Genomic DNA, 16,977 nt, shown 5'->3' with positions numbered 1-16,977 from the left:
GTGTTAAGGTAGACTTTTAAGTCAATGGAACCAATTCTGGAGTCTAGAAATAAGCCCTTAGATTTAGGGTCATTTGGTTTTCAGCACGGGTGCCACGGCCCTTCACTGGGGAAAGGATAGTGTCTTCTTCGAGTGGTGCTGGGACAGTTGGACGGACATCCACGTGCAGAAAGGTTCATTTGTGCCTTGCCTCACACCACATACGAAAGTTAGCTCAAAATATAAGAGCTAGGGCTTCCCTGGTGGCACAGTGGTTAGAAATCTGCCTGCCAATGCAGGACACACAGGTTCGAGCCCTAGTCCGGGAGAATCCCGGATGCCACGGAGCAGCTGGGCCCGTGCGCCACGACTACTGAGCTTGCGCTCTAGAGCCTGCGAGCCACAGCTGCTGAGGCCCCGTGCCATGGCTGCTGAAGCCCGCGCGCCTGGAGCCCATGCTCTGCAACAGGGGAAGCCGCCGCAATGAGAAGCCCGTGCACTGCAGCAAGGACCCAGTGCAGCCAAAGATGAAATAAATAAAATAAATAAATTGATTAAAATATATATATAAGAGCTAAAAGTTGAAAACCTTTATAGGAAAACATGAGAGAAACTGTTTAGGGCCTTGGGTTAGGCCTGTAGTTCTCAGATCCAAAACCAAGAACACAACTCAGGAAATAAAATTGATAAACTGACTTCATGAAATTAAGAACTGCTGCTCGTGGGACTTGCCTGGCGGTCCAGTGGTTAGGACTCCACACTTCCACTGCAGGGGTTGTGGGTTTGATCCCTGATCGGGGAGCTAACATCCTGCGTGCCGCATGGTGGGGCCAGAAACTAAGACAAATTAAACATAAAGCAAGCAGCACTTTGAGAAAAGAAATGAAAGAACTGCTGCTCTTTGGGACCTCTCTGCTGGTCCGACGGATCGGACTCTGGTCTCTCACTGCCGAGGGCCCATGTTCAGTCCCTGGTCAGGGGCCTAACGACAGTGCAGCCAAAAAAAAAAAAAAAAATTGCTGCTCTTCAAAGGACTCTATTAAGAAAATTTTAAAAGGCCACAGACTGGGAGAAAATACTGGCAAATCACATTTCTGGAAAGGACTTGTATCTATAATATATAACTCTTAAACTCAATAAGAAGATAAACAGTCCAATTAAGAAATTGGCAAAAGGTTTCAGTAGACGTTTCACCAAAGAATTACAAATGGTTAATAGTCACGTGAAATGATGTTCAACAACTTTAGTCATTAGGGAAATGCCGATTAAAACCATAATGAAGTAGCATTTTACACTCACCAGGATGGCTACAATCCAAAGGGCAGCCGCTGACAGGCGTTGACGGGGATGTTGACAAATGGGAACTGGTCAGCGGTGCAAGGTGCTGCCGTGCACCTGAGTCTCACACCGCTTTACTGTGCGACAGAAGTCCGATGGGAAGACTGCGTCTTGTATGATCCCATCTATAGCCTGTCCAGGAGAGGCCGGTCCACAGACACAGGCCGAGGGGTGGCCGCCTGGGGTGGGGCGGGGTTGACCACCGAGGCTCCGAGAGTCTTTATGGGCTGACGGGACCGACCTCAGACTGGATGGTGGTGATGGCCGCCCACCTCTTTAAATGTACTAAAAATTCCTGAGTGGTATACTTAAAACAGATACATGTGCATTATACCACAATGAAGCGGTTAAAAAGTTACAAACATGCTTTATCTTGGTGCGTTTAAATAGGTAATACATTCATACAGTCCAGAGGTTAACATTGTGTGAAAGGTTTAAACGTGTTGCCGTCCTGAGTTCCTCCACGTAGGTCATACTCCGTGGTCACCCCTGCGTTCACACAAACTGAGCCTCCTCGTCGGGTGACACGCCCGTAGTTGGGGAGCCTGTGCCCTCTCTACCTGGTCAGCACCTCTGACGGGCACGAGGCCTCTCCGGCTGGGGTACAGGAGTGCAGCCGGCGGCCCTGCCCGTGCCCACGCGGCTACCGGTGCTGGGTTGAGGGTTCCGTGTGCGGCTGGTTCCTGCCGGGGTCTTGGGCCTGTTGCTTTGGCCCTGGACACAGACGCCCGTCTGGCCCGTGTGCCTGCGGCCGGCTGACAGAGACTCTGAAAGCCCCACTGCGCCGGAGACTTCTCCTTCTCATCGTTCTGTCAACTTAAGTTTGCTGCTCGGTGCATTCGGCTTCAGAAATGCTTCCCATCCTTAGGGAGTTTCTTCTTATTAAGAAATCTGTTTTATGTAATAACACAGCTCTGTCTGTTTTATTTTCGCCTGGTATTTGGTATTGCAGTTTTTTTAACATCTTTCTTAAATGTGACACTTTCTACAGCAGAGAGCTGGGGTTTTTTAAAAATTGAATCAGAATTTATTTAACTGGCAGGTTATTTTACATTTACCACGGTTGCTAGTAAAGTTGGGTTCGTTTCTGCTGTAGCTTGTGCTTTCCATTTGTATTTTTTATGCCCCCTCCCTTGAGTTCCTTCTGTAGAATTAATACATTTTATTTAATCTCTTTTTTGCCTCTGACTAGCAGGCTGTATGTCCTATTTTTATTATTTTAGTGCTAATGAAATTCTAAAATGAATGCATTTTTTAAAAGTCCAGAATTAACATGAGTCTCTTTCTGTCCCTCCTAAACAACAGAGCTTGCCTGCTGCCTGGGCGCCTCCTAAACCCCAGCCAGTCCATCCACTTCAGGCCTTTTCTTCCTGAGCTACATCTTCTCCTGCTTACGTTCTGTTTTCGTTTGCAGATGACTTTATTCATTTCCACCCTGAATGATAATTTCGCTCTTCCTTCTTGTCGGCTGAGGGTCTGGGCTCGGTGGCCTGAGCGCCAGCCCTGCCTGTGGGCCCACCTCTGTGGCTGCCCTGGGCCTTGGCCCCCTGTGTTGAGGGGTCGCCATGTCTGTCTGGGTGCAGGTTTCCTCTTACTTCCTTTGTTTTGGGTTCTTTTGCTTCCTGAATTTGAGGCCTTATGTCTTTGATCGTTTGGGGGGATCCTTAGTCATTATTTCTCAAATTTTGCCTTTCCCTTATTTTCTCTTCTTTCCTCTGGAACTCTTGTGATGTGTTTGTTAGACTCTTTGATCTGTCTGCACGTCTCTTACCTTTCTTTTGTTTTCTTATTTTAATTGATACCTTTGCTCAAATTGATCTTTCAGAAAATTGATCTGCCTTCAGCTGAGACTAATCTGCGATTTGACCATCCATTGAGTTTTTAATTTACGTGAATAGGTTTTTTATTTTTAGAAGTTACATTTGGTTATCTTTTGTACCTGCCTGTTCTTTATTCTTAGTGTGTTATGTTTTTAATTCCTACTTTCATGCCTCTGGTAGTTTTAGACATACATATTTCAGTTAATTCCTTTGTTAATTCTTTTGCCTGAACTTTGGGGGTCTGCTTGTGCCATTTTTTGTGGCTGTTGTGAGAGAATTACTTGCCTGTGAGTGAGGTGAGGTGAGGTATCTAAGGTGGGACTTTCTCAACTGTGGCCGGGGCTGTCCCTCCTCAGCACATTCCCTTCTGCGTCTGCCAGGCACCACCTGATCCTAGAGTCACTTTTCCTTAGTTTGTCGTCTTGAAGTTCGTGCCACACACCGAGTACTCTAATCCCACTGAACGCGATCTTCCAGGATAGAGCTGTGAGCTTCAGACTTTGCGCCTTTGCTCAGAGTACGCTGTTCTCTAGTGAGTTTGCTGTCTCCTTCAACCTCCTTTGGAGACCTTCCTCGATGAAGGGTCCGTGGTGCCTGCCGTGTGTGTGGCGTGTCTTTCCTTGTGTCTTTCCTGAGCACTTAGCACAGCCTCTGGGGAGATGCATGTGTGTCCCACCGGCCAGAAGCTTTTAGAACAGGATTCCAGTCTTTGTCGGTTTAACTCTGAGGCCAGCACATACTGCCACAATAAATAAATAATTCTCGGGTTTACTTTAAAGTACTATGCTAATAAGACAGAATAAATAGTGTTAGATTTTTATTTCACAAAATGGCAAATAGTAAACAGATTTTTAAGACAGTGTAAAAAGATTAAAGTGAAATTCTTTTTCTACGGTGTTAGGTCAAAACAGATTTACGATTTCAAAAAAGTCAGCGTTCTTAGATTTAATGGAATCCGTAGATACCTAAGAAAGCCTCCAGTGAGTAGCCCGGTACGGCCCCCTTGATGAGCCTGCCCAGCTGTGTCCTTTCTCTTGCAGGTGAGCATCTGTCTGGAATGCAACAGCAGCAAACTGCGGGGCCTGAAACGGAAGTGGATCCGCTGCTCAGCCCAGGCCACAGTCCTGCACCTAAAGAAGTTCATTGCCAAAAAACTCAACCTCTCGTCTTTCAACGAGGTAAATAGAAGCTATAACCAGTCACTTCTTGTTTGTAAAAGTGATGCTTCTGAAGTTCTTCGGGTTTGTTTGCTTTTTACAGTCCTGTTTGGACATTTTCAATCAGAAAAAAAAATCTGCATTTGTTTTGCCTACCCCCAGATAGTGTGGTAGTAAATAGCGGTGAAGACAGTGGAGGCCCAGAGCCCACAAACACGGGAAGCCACTGTTGAGAGAAGAGGAAATGCCAAGGGGGCTGCAACAAGATATGTTAAATATTTTCTTTTTTTTTTTTAATTAATTAATTAATTTGTTTATTTTTGGCTGTGTTGGGTCTTCGTTGCGGCGCGCGGGCTTCTCACCGCGGTGGCTTCTCTTGTTGCGGAACACGGGCTCTAGGCGCGCGGGCTTCAGTAGTTGTGGCGCACGGGCTTAGTTGCTCTGCGGCATGTGGGATCTTCCCGGACCAGGGCTCAAACCCGTGTTTCCTGCATTGGCAGGCGGATTCTTAACCACTGCGCCACCAGGGAAGCCCAGGATATGTTAAATATTTTCACCACAAAGAGAAGTTCTGTTCTTCAGTTTTGCAAACGGATGGATGGGTGGATGGGGATGGATAGGACGGGTGGGTAGATAGAGGAGATACTTCCCAGTTCCGATAAATGCTGAGAATAAAGTAAAACGTGTCCCCTAGTGGTGCAGAGCAGGGCGGTGCACAGAGGGGTGAGAGCACATCAGCTTAGGGGTCGTTGGGGAACCCTCCCGAGGGCGTTCACTTCTGCTCAGACATAAACTGTCAGCAGGAGCTGGCTGTGTACCCGCAGGTGTCAAGAGGAGGCACTGGGGGGCCTTAAGCCGGGGGCTTGTGGTGAGAACAGCCCTGAGGCTGTGAGGCAGGTGGGCTGCTGGGGTTCCGAGACGGAAGCAGGAGCGACCGGTTGAGGGGAGTCTGTGGCAGAAGTCCCAGGAGAGACAGGCCAGGGTAGTGCGGTAAGGATGGAAAACTGAGGCCGACTTCTCAGGTGGGCTGTAGAGAACAGTGGGTAGGACGTGGCCCTGCAAAGACGTGTGTCCACAGCCAACCCCGCAACCTGTAAGCGTGGTCTTTGCCAGAAAAAGGGTGTTTTCAGATATACTGAAGTTCAGGATCTTGAGATGAGATAATCCTGGATTATCTGGGCTGCCCCTAAATTCAGTGACATGTGCCCTCACAAAAGTGAGGCAGAGGGAAATTCGAGACACGCACAGAGGAGAAGATGGTGTGAGGACAGAGACGAGAGGCTGGGGTGATGCGGCCACAAGCCAGTGGATGCCTGGAGCCCCCAGAAGCTGGAAGAGGCAGGAAGGATCTTCCCCTGGAGCCTCCAGACTGAGCACAGCCCGGCCGGCACCTTGATTTTGAACTTCTGGCCTCCACATCTGTGAGAAAATGAGTACCTGTTGTTTTAAGCCACCAGGTTTGTGGTACGTTGTCATACCTGCCATGGGAAACCAAAACAGATTTCAATACCAGGAAGTGGAGTGCTGCTGTAACAAATACCTAAAAATGTGGCGGTGCCTTCAGATTTGGGTAAGAGGTACAGGTTGGAAGAATTTTGAGAAACACGATTTTTAAAAACCCGAATTGCCTTGAAGAGACTGTCGATATGAACGTGTCCATTAAAGGTGACTCTGGGGACGGCCGAGAGGGAAGCACGGAGCGTGGTGGAGAAAGCGCCCGTCACCTTTGAAGGTGCGTGTTGCACAAACAGAGTGTTGGTGGAAATAGGAGTATTAAAGATGCTACTGGTGAGAGCTCAGAAGGGAAAAAGGAGCATAGTATTGGAAATGGGGGAGAAAAGTGATTCTAGCTACACAGTGGCAGAAAACTGGCTGAGTTGTGTTCTGCGGTGTGTGGAAAACAGAACTTGGAAGTGGTGAACACGGATATTTAGCTGAGGACATTTTCAAGCAAAGTGCTGAAGACGTGGTCTGGTTTCTTCTTGCTGCCTGTAATAAAATGTCAGAGATGAATTCAGGAAGGAACTGCTCAACGAAAAGGAACCAGCACTTGATGATTTTGAAAAGTCACAGCCTATCCAGATTGCAAAAAGACGGTAATATTAGGAGTTTGACCGTTAGAAAAACATGCTCTGGAGAGAAGGCCAAGTGTGCAGCTGTTCAGCCTTTTGCTGAAGGGATTAGTTGTTTGACTCACGGCGGCTCAGCATCTCATGGCGGAACAGAGAGGAGTTATCCAGGAAAGATCTGCAGAGCCTGGACCTCTGACACACATGGGAGACGCACAAGGTTTCTAAGAATGTGCTGTCAGCAGAAACACCACCAACTCGTACTGAAGGGGACAGAGACAGGAAGAAATGAGAGGCTATCAGACTTCCAAAATTCTGCGCGCGGGGAGTAGGCTGGTGGAGCTGCCAAGGTGAGCTACCGCTAAAGGAAAAGGAGGAACGGCTCCAAGGCAGAGCCCGGGGCCCAGAGGGTGAGGCCATCAGGGCCCAGAGAGCAGGAGGAACGGCTCCAAGGCAGAGCCCGGGGCCCAGAGGGTGAGGCCATCAGGGCCCAGAGAGCAGAACCTTGACCCACAGTGAGCTGTTCTCAGGTCTTGAAACCTCATGGAATTTTCCCTACTGGATTTCAAACTTTATTGAGACCAGTGATCCCTTACGCCTTCTAATGTGTCTCCCTTTTGGACTAGGAATATCTATCCTGCCCCAGCCTTGTATTTGGAAAGCAGATAATGTGTTTTCTAGCTTCGCAGGTCCACAGCTGGAAAGGCATTTGCCCCAGGAGGCATCGTACCCAGAGTCTCACCTATACCTGACTCCTGTGATTTAGAAGATAAGATCTGGGACTTGGAGCTGATGGTGTGTAGATGAGATTTGGGGATTTGGAGTTGATGCTGGAGTAGATTGGGTCCCTTGGAGATGTTGGGGTTCGGTGAGTGTGTTTTGCACGTGGGATGGATGTGGATTTTGCTGGGTCAGAAGGCAGACTGTAGTATGTTATGTGGTGACACAGCCAAAAGATATGTCTACTTCTAACCCCCAGAACACGTGAATATGCCTTTATTTGAAAAAAAAGATTTCTGCAGACATGTAAAGAGTCTTGGGATGAAGAGACCATCGTGTATTATCCAGGTGGGCCCTACATTCAATAACAAGTGTCCTTATGAGAGAAGGCAGACACAAATTGTCTCAATAGATTTAATTATACAAAGTATCTTCTCAGACCACAGTGGCATGAAGTTAGAAATCAATAACTAAGGGAAAACTGGAAAATGCACAGAATTGTGGAAATGAAACAACGCAGCTTTAAACAGCCAACGGATCAAAGGTTAGATAATACTTAGAGAAGAATGAGAACAAAAACACCACGTCCCAAAACTAACGGGATACAGTGAAAGCAGTGCTAAGGGGAGATTCATAGCTATAAACACTTACCTTAAAGACAAGGAAGATCTCAAATCAACAACCTAAATTTACAACTTAAGGAACTAGAAAAAGAAGGGTAAGCTAAACCCAAAGCTAGCGGAAGGAAGAGAATAGTAAAGATTAGAGCAGAAATAGACAAAATAGGGAACAGGAAAACGATAGAGAAAATCAATGGTTCTTCAGAAAGGTCAGCAATGTTGACAGACTTGTAGCTGGATGAGCTAAGAGAAGACTCAAATTCTGTAATCTGAAATGGAAGTAGGGACGTCACTACTGATTCTTCAGAAATAGGTTGTAAGAGATCACTATGCACAATTGTATGCCAACAAATTGGATAACCAAACGAAATGGACAAATTCCTAGAAACACGAAGCTATCAAGACTAAGCCACAACGACGTGGAAAATCTGAATAGACCTATAGCTCATAAGGAGGTTGAATCACTAATCAAAGTCTCCTGACAAAGGAAAGCCCTGGACCTGACAGCTTCACTGAATTCTACCAGACATTGAAAGAATTAATACCCGTCCTTCTCAAACTTTTCCAAAAGGTCGAAGAGGAGGGAGTGCTTCCCAACTCATTTCATGAGGCCAGCACAACCCTGATGACAAAGCCAAATAAAGACACTACAAGAAAAGAAAACTACAGACCAATATCCCATATGCACATTGATGCAAATATCCCAACAAAATGCTGACAAACAGAATTCAGTATATGTTAGAAGGTTTTACACACCATGCGCAGGCGGGACTTATTTCCGGAGTGCAAGGATGGTTCAGCATATGAAAATTGATTAATATAATTATGCCACATCAACAGAGTGCAGGAAAAACCACACGATCATCTCAGTTGATGCAGAAAAAGCATTTGACAAAATTGAATACCCTTTCATGATAAACACACTGAACAAACTAGAAAGAGTAGCCATATATGAAAGTAAAATAAAATCCATACATGAAAAAACAGTTCTGAATATCACACTCAGTGGTGAAAAAGTAAAAGCTTTTTCTCTAAGATAAGGAACAAGCCAGGGAGGTCCACTTTTACCCTTTCTAGTCAACATAATACTGGGAATCCTAGCCAGAAAAATTAGACAAGAAAAAGAAATAAAACACATCCAAATTGGAAAAGAAGAATTTAAAACATCATCTCTGTTTGCAGATGATATGATTTTATATGTAGAAAACCCTAAAAATTCCACACACACAGACATGAAAAAGAACCTGTCAGAACTAATAAATTAATTCAGCAAGGTAGCAGAATAGAAAGTCAACAGAAAAATCATATGCATTAGCTCAGTATCAAAAAAACAAACAACCCAATCCAGAAATGGGCAGAAGACCTAAATAGATATTTCTCCAGAGAAGATATACAGACTGCCAACAGACACATGAAAGAATGCTCAACATCATTAATCATTAGAGAAATGCAAATCAAAACTACAATGAGGTATCACCTCTCACCGGTCAGAATGGCCATCATCAAAAAATCTAGAAACAATAAATGCTGGAGAGGATGTGGAGAAAAGGGAATCCTCCTGCGCTGTTGATGGGAATGTAAATTGATACAACCACTACGGAGAACAGTATGGAGGTTCCTTATAAAACTAAAAATAGAACTACCATATGACCCAGCAGTCCCCCTACTGGGCATATACCCTGAGAAAACCATAATTCAAAAAGAGACATGCACCCCAATGTTCATTGCAGCGCTGTTTACGATAGCCAGGACATGGAAGCAACCTAAGGGTCCATCAACAGATGAATGGATAAAGATGATTGGCACATATATACAATGGAATATTACTCAGCCATAAAAAGAAACGAAATTGAGTTATTTGCAGTGAGGTGGATGGACCTAAAGTCTGTCATACAGAGTGAAGTAAGTCAGAAAGAGAAAAACAAATACCATATGCTAACACATATGTATGGAATCTTAGGGAAAAAATGATTCTGATGAACCTAAGGGCCGGACAGGAATAAAGACACAGACGTAGTGAATGGACTGGAGGACACGGGGAGGGGGAAGGGTTAAGCTGGCACAAAGTGAGAGAGTGGCATGGATGTATATACATTACCAAATGTAGAATAGATAGCTAGTGGGAAGCAGCCGCATAGCACAGGGAGATCAGCTCGGTGCTTTGTGACCACCTGGGGGTGGGGTAGGGAGGGTGGGAGGGAGACACAAGAGGGAGGAGATATGGGGATATATGTATATGTATAGCTGATTCACTTTGTTATAAAGCAGAAACTAACACACCATTGTAAAGCAATTGTACTCCAATAAAGATGTTAAAAAAATCAGATGCATTTTTGTACATGAGCAATGAACAATCTGAAAAGGAAATTACAGAACTCATTTCATTTATAGTAGCATCATAAAGAATAAAATACTTAGGAATTAACCAAGGAGGTGAAAGACTTGTACAATGAAAGTTACGAAAATTGCTGAAAGAAAGACAAGCACGTGGAAACACATCCCACATTCATGGATTGGAAGACTTAATATTGTTAAAATGTCAGTATTACCCAAGTAATCTACAGATTCAGTGCAATTCCTATCAAAATCCCAAAGATGTTTCTTGCGGGAAAAAAAAAAGAAATCCATCCTAACTTTTTTATGGACTCTCAAGAGACCCAAATAGCCAAAACAGTCTTGAAAAAGAGCCAAACTGGAGGACTTGAACTTACTCTAAAGATAACACGAATCAAAACTGTGGTGTTGGCATAAAGACAGACAGACTAATGGAGCAGAATAGAGAGCTCAAAAGTAAATCCTCACATATGTGGTCAACTGACTTTTGACAAGGGTGCCAGGACCCTTCAATAGTCTTTTCAACAAATGGTGCTGAGAAAACTGGATATCCACATGCAAAATAATGGAGTTTGACCCTTACCTAATACGATATACAAAAATTAATTCAAGGGACTTCTCTGGTGGTCCAGTGGTTAAGACTCCGTGCTCCCAATGCAGGGGGTCCAGGTTCAATCCCTCGTCAGGGAACTAGATCTCACATGCCACAACTAAAGATCCTTGTGTGCCGCAGCGAAGATCCCACATGCCTCAACTAAGACCCAGCGCAGCCAAATAAGTAAATAAATATTTTTTTTAAAAAATGTATCAGGAATATAAATGTAAAACAATAAAACTCTTAAAAGAAAACACAGGACAAAAGCTTAATGACGTTGGAGTTGTCAGTGATTGGTTGGATAGAATACCCAAGGGCACAGGCAACAAAAGGAAAAATAGACAGTTGGGACTTCCTTGAAATTTTAAAAAAAATTGTACACAATGGAAGAAAGTATTTGCAAGTCATATTTCTGACAAGGAATTACTATCCAGAATATATAGACAGTTCCTAAAATTCAACACAAACTCAAACAACTTGAGTAGACATTTCTCCAAAGAAGATATATGAGTGGCTGACAAGCACATGAAAACATGCTCGGCTTCCCTGGTGGCGCAGTGGTTGAGAGTCCGCCTGCCGATGCAGGGGACACGGTTCGTGCCCCGGTCCGGGAAGATCCCACATGCCGTGGAGCGGCTGGGCCCGTGAGCCATGGCCGCTGAGCCTGCGCATCCGGAGCCTGTGCTCCGCAACGGGAGAGGCCACAGCAGTGAGAGGCCCGCGAACCGCAAAAAAAAAAAAACAAAAAAACATGCTCAACATCACTAATCATAGGGGAAATGCAAATCAGAACTGTAATGAGACCCAGCCCATACCCAGTAGGATGGCTACCGTAAAAAATACGTCGCAAGTGCTGGTGAGGAAATGGAGACGTCACCCTGTGCACTGCTGGTGGATGCAAAATGGTGCAGCCACTCCGGAAAACGGTACGGGGGTTTCTCAAAAAACTAAACATAGAGCTACCATGAACACCAACAATTCCACCTCTGGGTAAAGATACCCAAAAGAATTGAAAACAGGATCCCAAGGAGATATTTGTACCCCCATGTTCGTAGCAGCATTATTGGCAGTAGGCAAAAGGTTATACATGAACAAAATGTGGTCCGTCCATACAATGAATATTCAGCCCCAGACAGGAGGGAAATTCTACACCCGCTATAACGTGGGTGAACCTTGAGGACACGATGCCAAATGAAATGGGCTGGGCACAAAGGGGCAAGTACTGTCTGATTCCACTATACAAGGTCCCTAGAATCATAAAGACAGAAGGTAGAATCAGGGTTTCCAGGGGCTGGGGACAGGGGGATGGGAAGTTATAATGGGGACAGAGTTACAGTTTTATAAGATGAAAAGTCTGTGGATGGATGTGGTGACAGGTGCACGTTACGAATGTATTTAATACCACTGAGCTGTGCACTTAAAAATGGTTAAGATGGTAAATTTTATGTGTATTTTACCACAATTTTTTTAACAATATAAAGGAATGAACTATTGATACCCACAGAGAAAAGAGTAGAGAGAGTTTTGAGACACAGAGTGGAAGGGCCACCTGAGGATGGAAGCAGAGGTTGGAGGGATGCAGCCACAGGTCAGGGAACCCTGGAGACTCCAGAGGTTGCGAGCCCGTGGACTCCCAGACTGAACTCTGAGGCTGCGTTTCTGGAGTTACACGTCCCAAAGTTATGGTGTTTCCATGGCAGCCACAGGAGTCACAGGTGCCGGACCCATCTTCCCTTGCCCTGAGAGAGAAGTTTAGAAGACCGTCTGGGGGCTTCCCTGGCGGTCTGGTGGTTAGGACTCAGCAGTTTCACTGAGGTGGCCCGGGTTCAGTCCCTGGTCGGGAACTAAGATCCTGCAAGCCATGCGGTGCTGCCAAAAAAAACTAGAAAATATAAAAATAAAAGACCATCTGGGTCAACAGCATTTGTCATCAGGGAACTGCAAATTACAACAGCAAGATCCACTCCACACCTGTCAGAGCGGCCGGAATCCAGAGCGCTGGCGACGCTGGGTGCTGAGCAGCAGGGACCCTCATCCCCACCGCTGGGAACGCAGGACGGTGCAGCCGCTCCGAAGGCAGCTGCGTGGTTTCTCACAAAACTAAACCCACTCTCACCATACGATTCAGCCGTCAAGCCCCTTGGTACTTACCCAGAGGAGCTGAAAACTTATGTCCACACAGAAACCTGCACGCAGATGTTTATAGCAGCTTTAATCGTAGTTGTCAAAACTTGGAGACAGCTAAGGTGTCCTTCAGAAAGTGAATGGATACGTAAACGGTGGCCCATCCAGACAAATATTACTCAGCACTAAAAAGAAAGGAGCTATCAAACCATGAAAAGACACGGAGGAGCCTTCAGTGCGTACAACTGAGAGAAAGAAGCCAGCCTAGAAGGCTGCCCACTGTGTGCTCCAGTTCTATGACATTCTGGAAAAGGTAAAACTGTGGAGACAGTGAAAGGGTCACTGGTTGCTGGGGGCTGACGGGGAGGGATAAACAGGCAGGGAAACGACTCTGTGTGACGCTGTCATGGAGGACACACGTCGTCATACGTTTGTCCAGACCCCCAGAAGGCACAACACGGAGCGTGAACCCTCATGTGAACCACAGGCTGCGGGTGGTGAGGGCGGTCATCGGTTGTAACGAACGTTTTCATCGGGGCTGTTGATGGTGGAGGAGGCTGTGAGGTGGGGGCAGGAGATACACGAGAACTCTACCTTCTGTGAAATTTTGCGCAAACCTAAAACCGCTCTAAAAAGTCTTTTAAAACTAAAAAGGGAGAAGCTGTCTGTGGAGCCCATTACCTTCTTCCACTGAGGTGAAGGGGACAAACCTGGCCAAGAGGGGACTGATGTCGGGGGACAGCGTGCTCTCTAGTGAAGGCAGTCTGGGCGCCAGAGCCCCGTGACGGGGGCGCTGCCTTGTTGTGTGCGGACGGAGGCCCCCCGGTGCTCTGGGCCCGCTGGGGGGGTTGGGCCTTCCAGGCGCCGCTTCCCACCTGTGCTGCCCCAGAAGGAGGGCAGGTGGCCCTTCAGCGACTGGCGTGACCGCTGCGGCCCCAGAGACCATGTGTCCTGAGCGCCGAGCCCTTGGCCCCGCTGACCGAGGTCTTGTTCTCCCGTCAGCTGGACATTTTATGCAACGAGGAGATCCTTGGCAAGGACCACACGCTCAAATTCGTCGTCGTCACGAGGTGGAGATTCAAGGTGAGACTTTGGCATGACGCGTTGTGTGTGATTTTCAGGGTCTGCTCAGGACAGCAGCTGCTTTGTGGGCACATCTGTTTCCTGGAGTTTAGGCATAACGAGCAGACCAGGCACGGGGTTGTCAGGAATGCGGCCGTTCTGAAGCTGCATCGGCCTCAGAGTTGTGTGGTCGGGGAAGGCGTGGTCTCCAGGCCCTGACTCGCCCCACCCCTCCTGGTTGAGGTGACCGGCGTCCTGGGAGGGAGTGGCCGCTGCAGTCAGAGGACACGTCCCCTCGAGCCGCAGCGCCTCTCTCTGGAACAGGAGGCAGATGAGTGGGACCCCATCTTCGGGGGCTGCCTGGGAGCAGGGTAGAGACAGCCTGGCCGACACCCCCAGCTGGAGCCGAGGTCTGAGGGCGAGTGGGGCACAGAGAGAAAAGGCAGGAGCAGGTGTGGGGACCGGGCGTGGGACTCACCCTCGGAGCTGACGAGTGTGGGACCATCGCCAGCCTGTCCCCTTGGGGTCACCGGTGCCGTTCCCTCGCCCCCTTGTCTTGCAGAAAGCACCGCTCCTGCTGCACTACAGACCCAAGATGGACCTGCTGTGAGCCGCGGCACAGCAGAGACTCAGCCGCCGGGCACCCCGCGAGTACGCAGCCAGGCGGGGCCGCCACCGCGTAGGATGCTGCCCTGGGCACCGTTTGGACTGGGTCCCGAACAGAGAATATTTATCACTTTTGTATGAGAATCACACTCACGAGGCGCTGCGGCACAGGGTTACGGACGCGCCTCGCCTCGCCTCGCGGCCGGGGCGCCTCTGCCCCAGCGGGAGGGTGTGGCGACGGCCTTCGCCGACCCGTGACCTTTGCTTGCTTTCCAGGTCTTGAAAATCTCGGTCACTTCCGTTCAGTTTATGAATTAGGTTTCACGATAAGCCCCCAAAATACTTGTACGTTTACCGAATCCTTCCTAAGTTATTGACAAAATGTCTTTTCACGTGAATGACGATATTTATGTGGCCTTTAGCTTCCTGAAGACTTAGAAGATATATAAAAATTTAATTTAAAAGCATACCAAAAGAGGCTTCCATGAGTATCGTGAGTTAACCATGGTATTTCATTTTCCACGTCAGGGAACGTGAAGCCGAGGGCCGCCCTGACTCCGGGGGGCCCGCAGCCCAGCTGGGGGGCTGCACCCTGACCCCGACGCGGCTGCCCCGCCCGGTCAGCAGGGCGGACCGGAAGACGACAGTTCGCAGAACGATTCTTGTTCTCAAAAATTGTTTCTCTTAAATAGGGCACAAGTTGTTCAGTGCCGTCGTTTAACTTCCCGCTTATTCTTTCCCATTTTTGTTTTGCTGAAGAGATTGATGGTGGTGGCGGGGGGCCTTTCCCGAGACGGCGCCCCCGTCCGCGGCGGGGCTGGTGCCCAGGGGGCGTGTCTCCACCAAAGCCCCACGTGTGCAGACCCCGGGTCCCACCACGCCCGCCTTCAGAGGTGGGCACGTCCCCGTGCTCTCGTGGAGCAGCTGGCGCGCTCTGGCCGCTGTTGGCGGGCACGCTAGAGCCACAGAGGGCGGGCGGGCGGGCGGGCCCCTGTGCGGCTGAAGCGGCTTTTCCAGTGACTTAATGACCTACAGCGCGGGCAGACGCAGCACACCCTCTGTTAGCCCTTTCTCCTCCCAAATGTTAATATTTTTGTGGAATTGGAGAATAAACTCTTTGCCAGCACATCCATTTTTGTTCCTTTAAGATAGTAACTTGGAATGTGTAACGACAGGAGCAAGGAGACGGGCCTTCTCCGGGTGGTAAGCTGGTCCCCGCTCCGTGGCCGTCCCTGTCCGCGTCCGGTGGCTTCTGCCTGACCTTTGGGCTCCTCCCCCTCTGTCACCTCCTGCATCACCGGGGCGCTGGGGTCCTGGGGCCGCCTCACTTGGTAGGTGGTCCTGACGGTGGCTTGAGAGCCGGGTTTTCCATGAAGAACTTCACCTTGGTGACTAGAGTTTTTCTCGAACTTGCTTTGGAAGTGGTGGTTGGGCTCATCGACATTCAAGTTTGTTTGTTTGTTTTCTGCTTCCTGTTTCATACTTACAGATGTCAGAAGCAGCTCCCTTAGTGATGGGAAAAACAAATTAACTCAGTCCAAGTGGTTTTAATATAAGGCCTTTCAGAAACATAAAACCAAGTTTTTCGTAGGAATTGGTCAGAGTTCATCTCTCTCTTTAAGCCCGTTACTCCCGGGACCGTTTGAATGATTCAGTTCCCTGCGCCTGCTGTTCATCCCGATCGTTTGTTAGGGTCACTATTCAAGGGTTCAGTGAGTAGATGTGTATGACTAAGTATTACCTGTCTACCTCAAATACACATTTCTGCTGAAGCATTCTGTAAAACCGTGTGTTCTCAATGCAGTTGAAGTGTACCGTTAGAATTTAGGTATTTTCCTGTGTGATGAAAGGAAGGAAGGATTAAACAGTGTGAGCGTCCAAATTCAAATAAAATTAATTCACAGGTCAGATTAAAATGAACCTGGCTGTATAATCTCATAGTATATATTTGTAACTTTGCAGCTATCTTTGCAATCACTTGAATTTGCTATGGTGCTAAGTCGACGTACTTAATACACAGAGAGGTGGAGATGAGTCAGAGCTGGCGTCACCATCCCCACTGGGCCCTGGCCACCTGCTGATCCCGCGTTTGTGTCCGTGTTACCCTGATGAAACCTCAGCAGCAGAAGTACCCATTTTTCTAAGATGTCCTCGTGCAGACCGTCTTCACTGCAGGAGATCCCTGTTCCCGCCACCTCCGGTCTGACCGCAGCCTTACGGGGACGGAGCTGGGGGCCTCGCCGTCAGAGGAAAACTTTCACTTTTCTCTCGTGTCCGTTTAACATCAACGGCAGAATTTTATCTTTTCCAGCATAAAAGCCAGGATCAGTTAGTGATTGGATCCTATTAAGTTTGTTTTTTGTTTTTAACAGATGGAGTTACTGTGAAGTAGTTTTCACAACTCTTCATGCTGGTAAAACAAACGCTGTCAGTTACCGAACGGCACCCTCGTCAGCAGCGTGGGCTCGTCAGCAGCACAGGGTCTCACTAGGTACAGGTGTCATGAAAATAGAAGATTCAGATAGAATATATAATATTGAATTTAAGATTTGG

General features: G+C 47.6%; 1 protein-coding gene across 3 annotated transcripts in view; it reads left to right on the top strand.

Moving 5' to 3' along the window:
• Nucleotides 1-16,977, top strand: part of PCGF3 (polycomb group ring finger 3) — a 57,822-nt gene that overhangs the window by 36,562 nt on the left and 4,283 nt on the right. For 2 of the 3 annotated variants that reach the window (XM_082653705.1, XM_082653704.1), the window contains exon 9: nucleotides 4,178-4,315. In XM_082653705.1, coding sequence (XP_082509831.1) covers nucleotides 4,178-4,315 — 138 coding nt within the window. Of the gene's footprint in view, nucleotides 1-4,177; nucleotides 4,316-13,758; nucleotides 13,840-14,380; nucleotides 15,391-16,977 lie in introns of those variants that run through there. The other variant, XM_082653706.1, reaches the window with a different exon arrangement.

Source organism: Grampus griseus, assembly GCF_964374135.1.
Source record: "Grampus griseus genome assembly, chromosome: 4".
NCBI lineage: Eukaryota > Metazoa > Chordata > Mammalia > Artiodactyla > Delphinidae > Grampus > Grampus griseus.
Note: the sequence above shows the minus strand (reverse complement) of the source record. Positions and strands in the feature narration are given on the sequence as shown.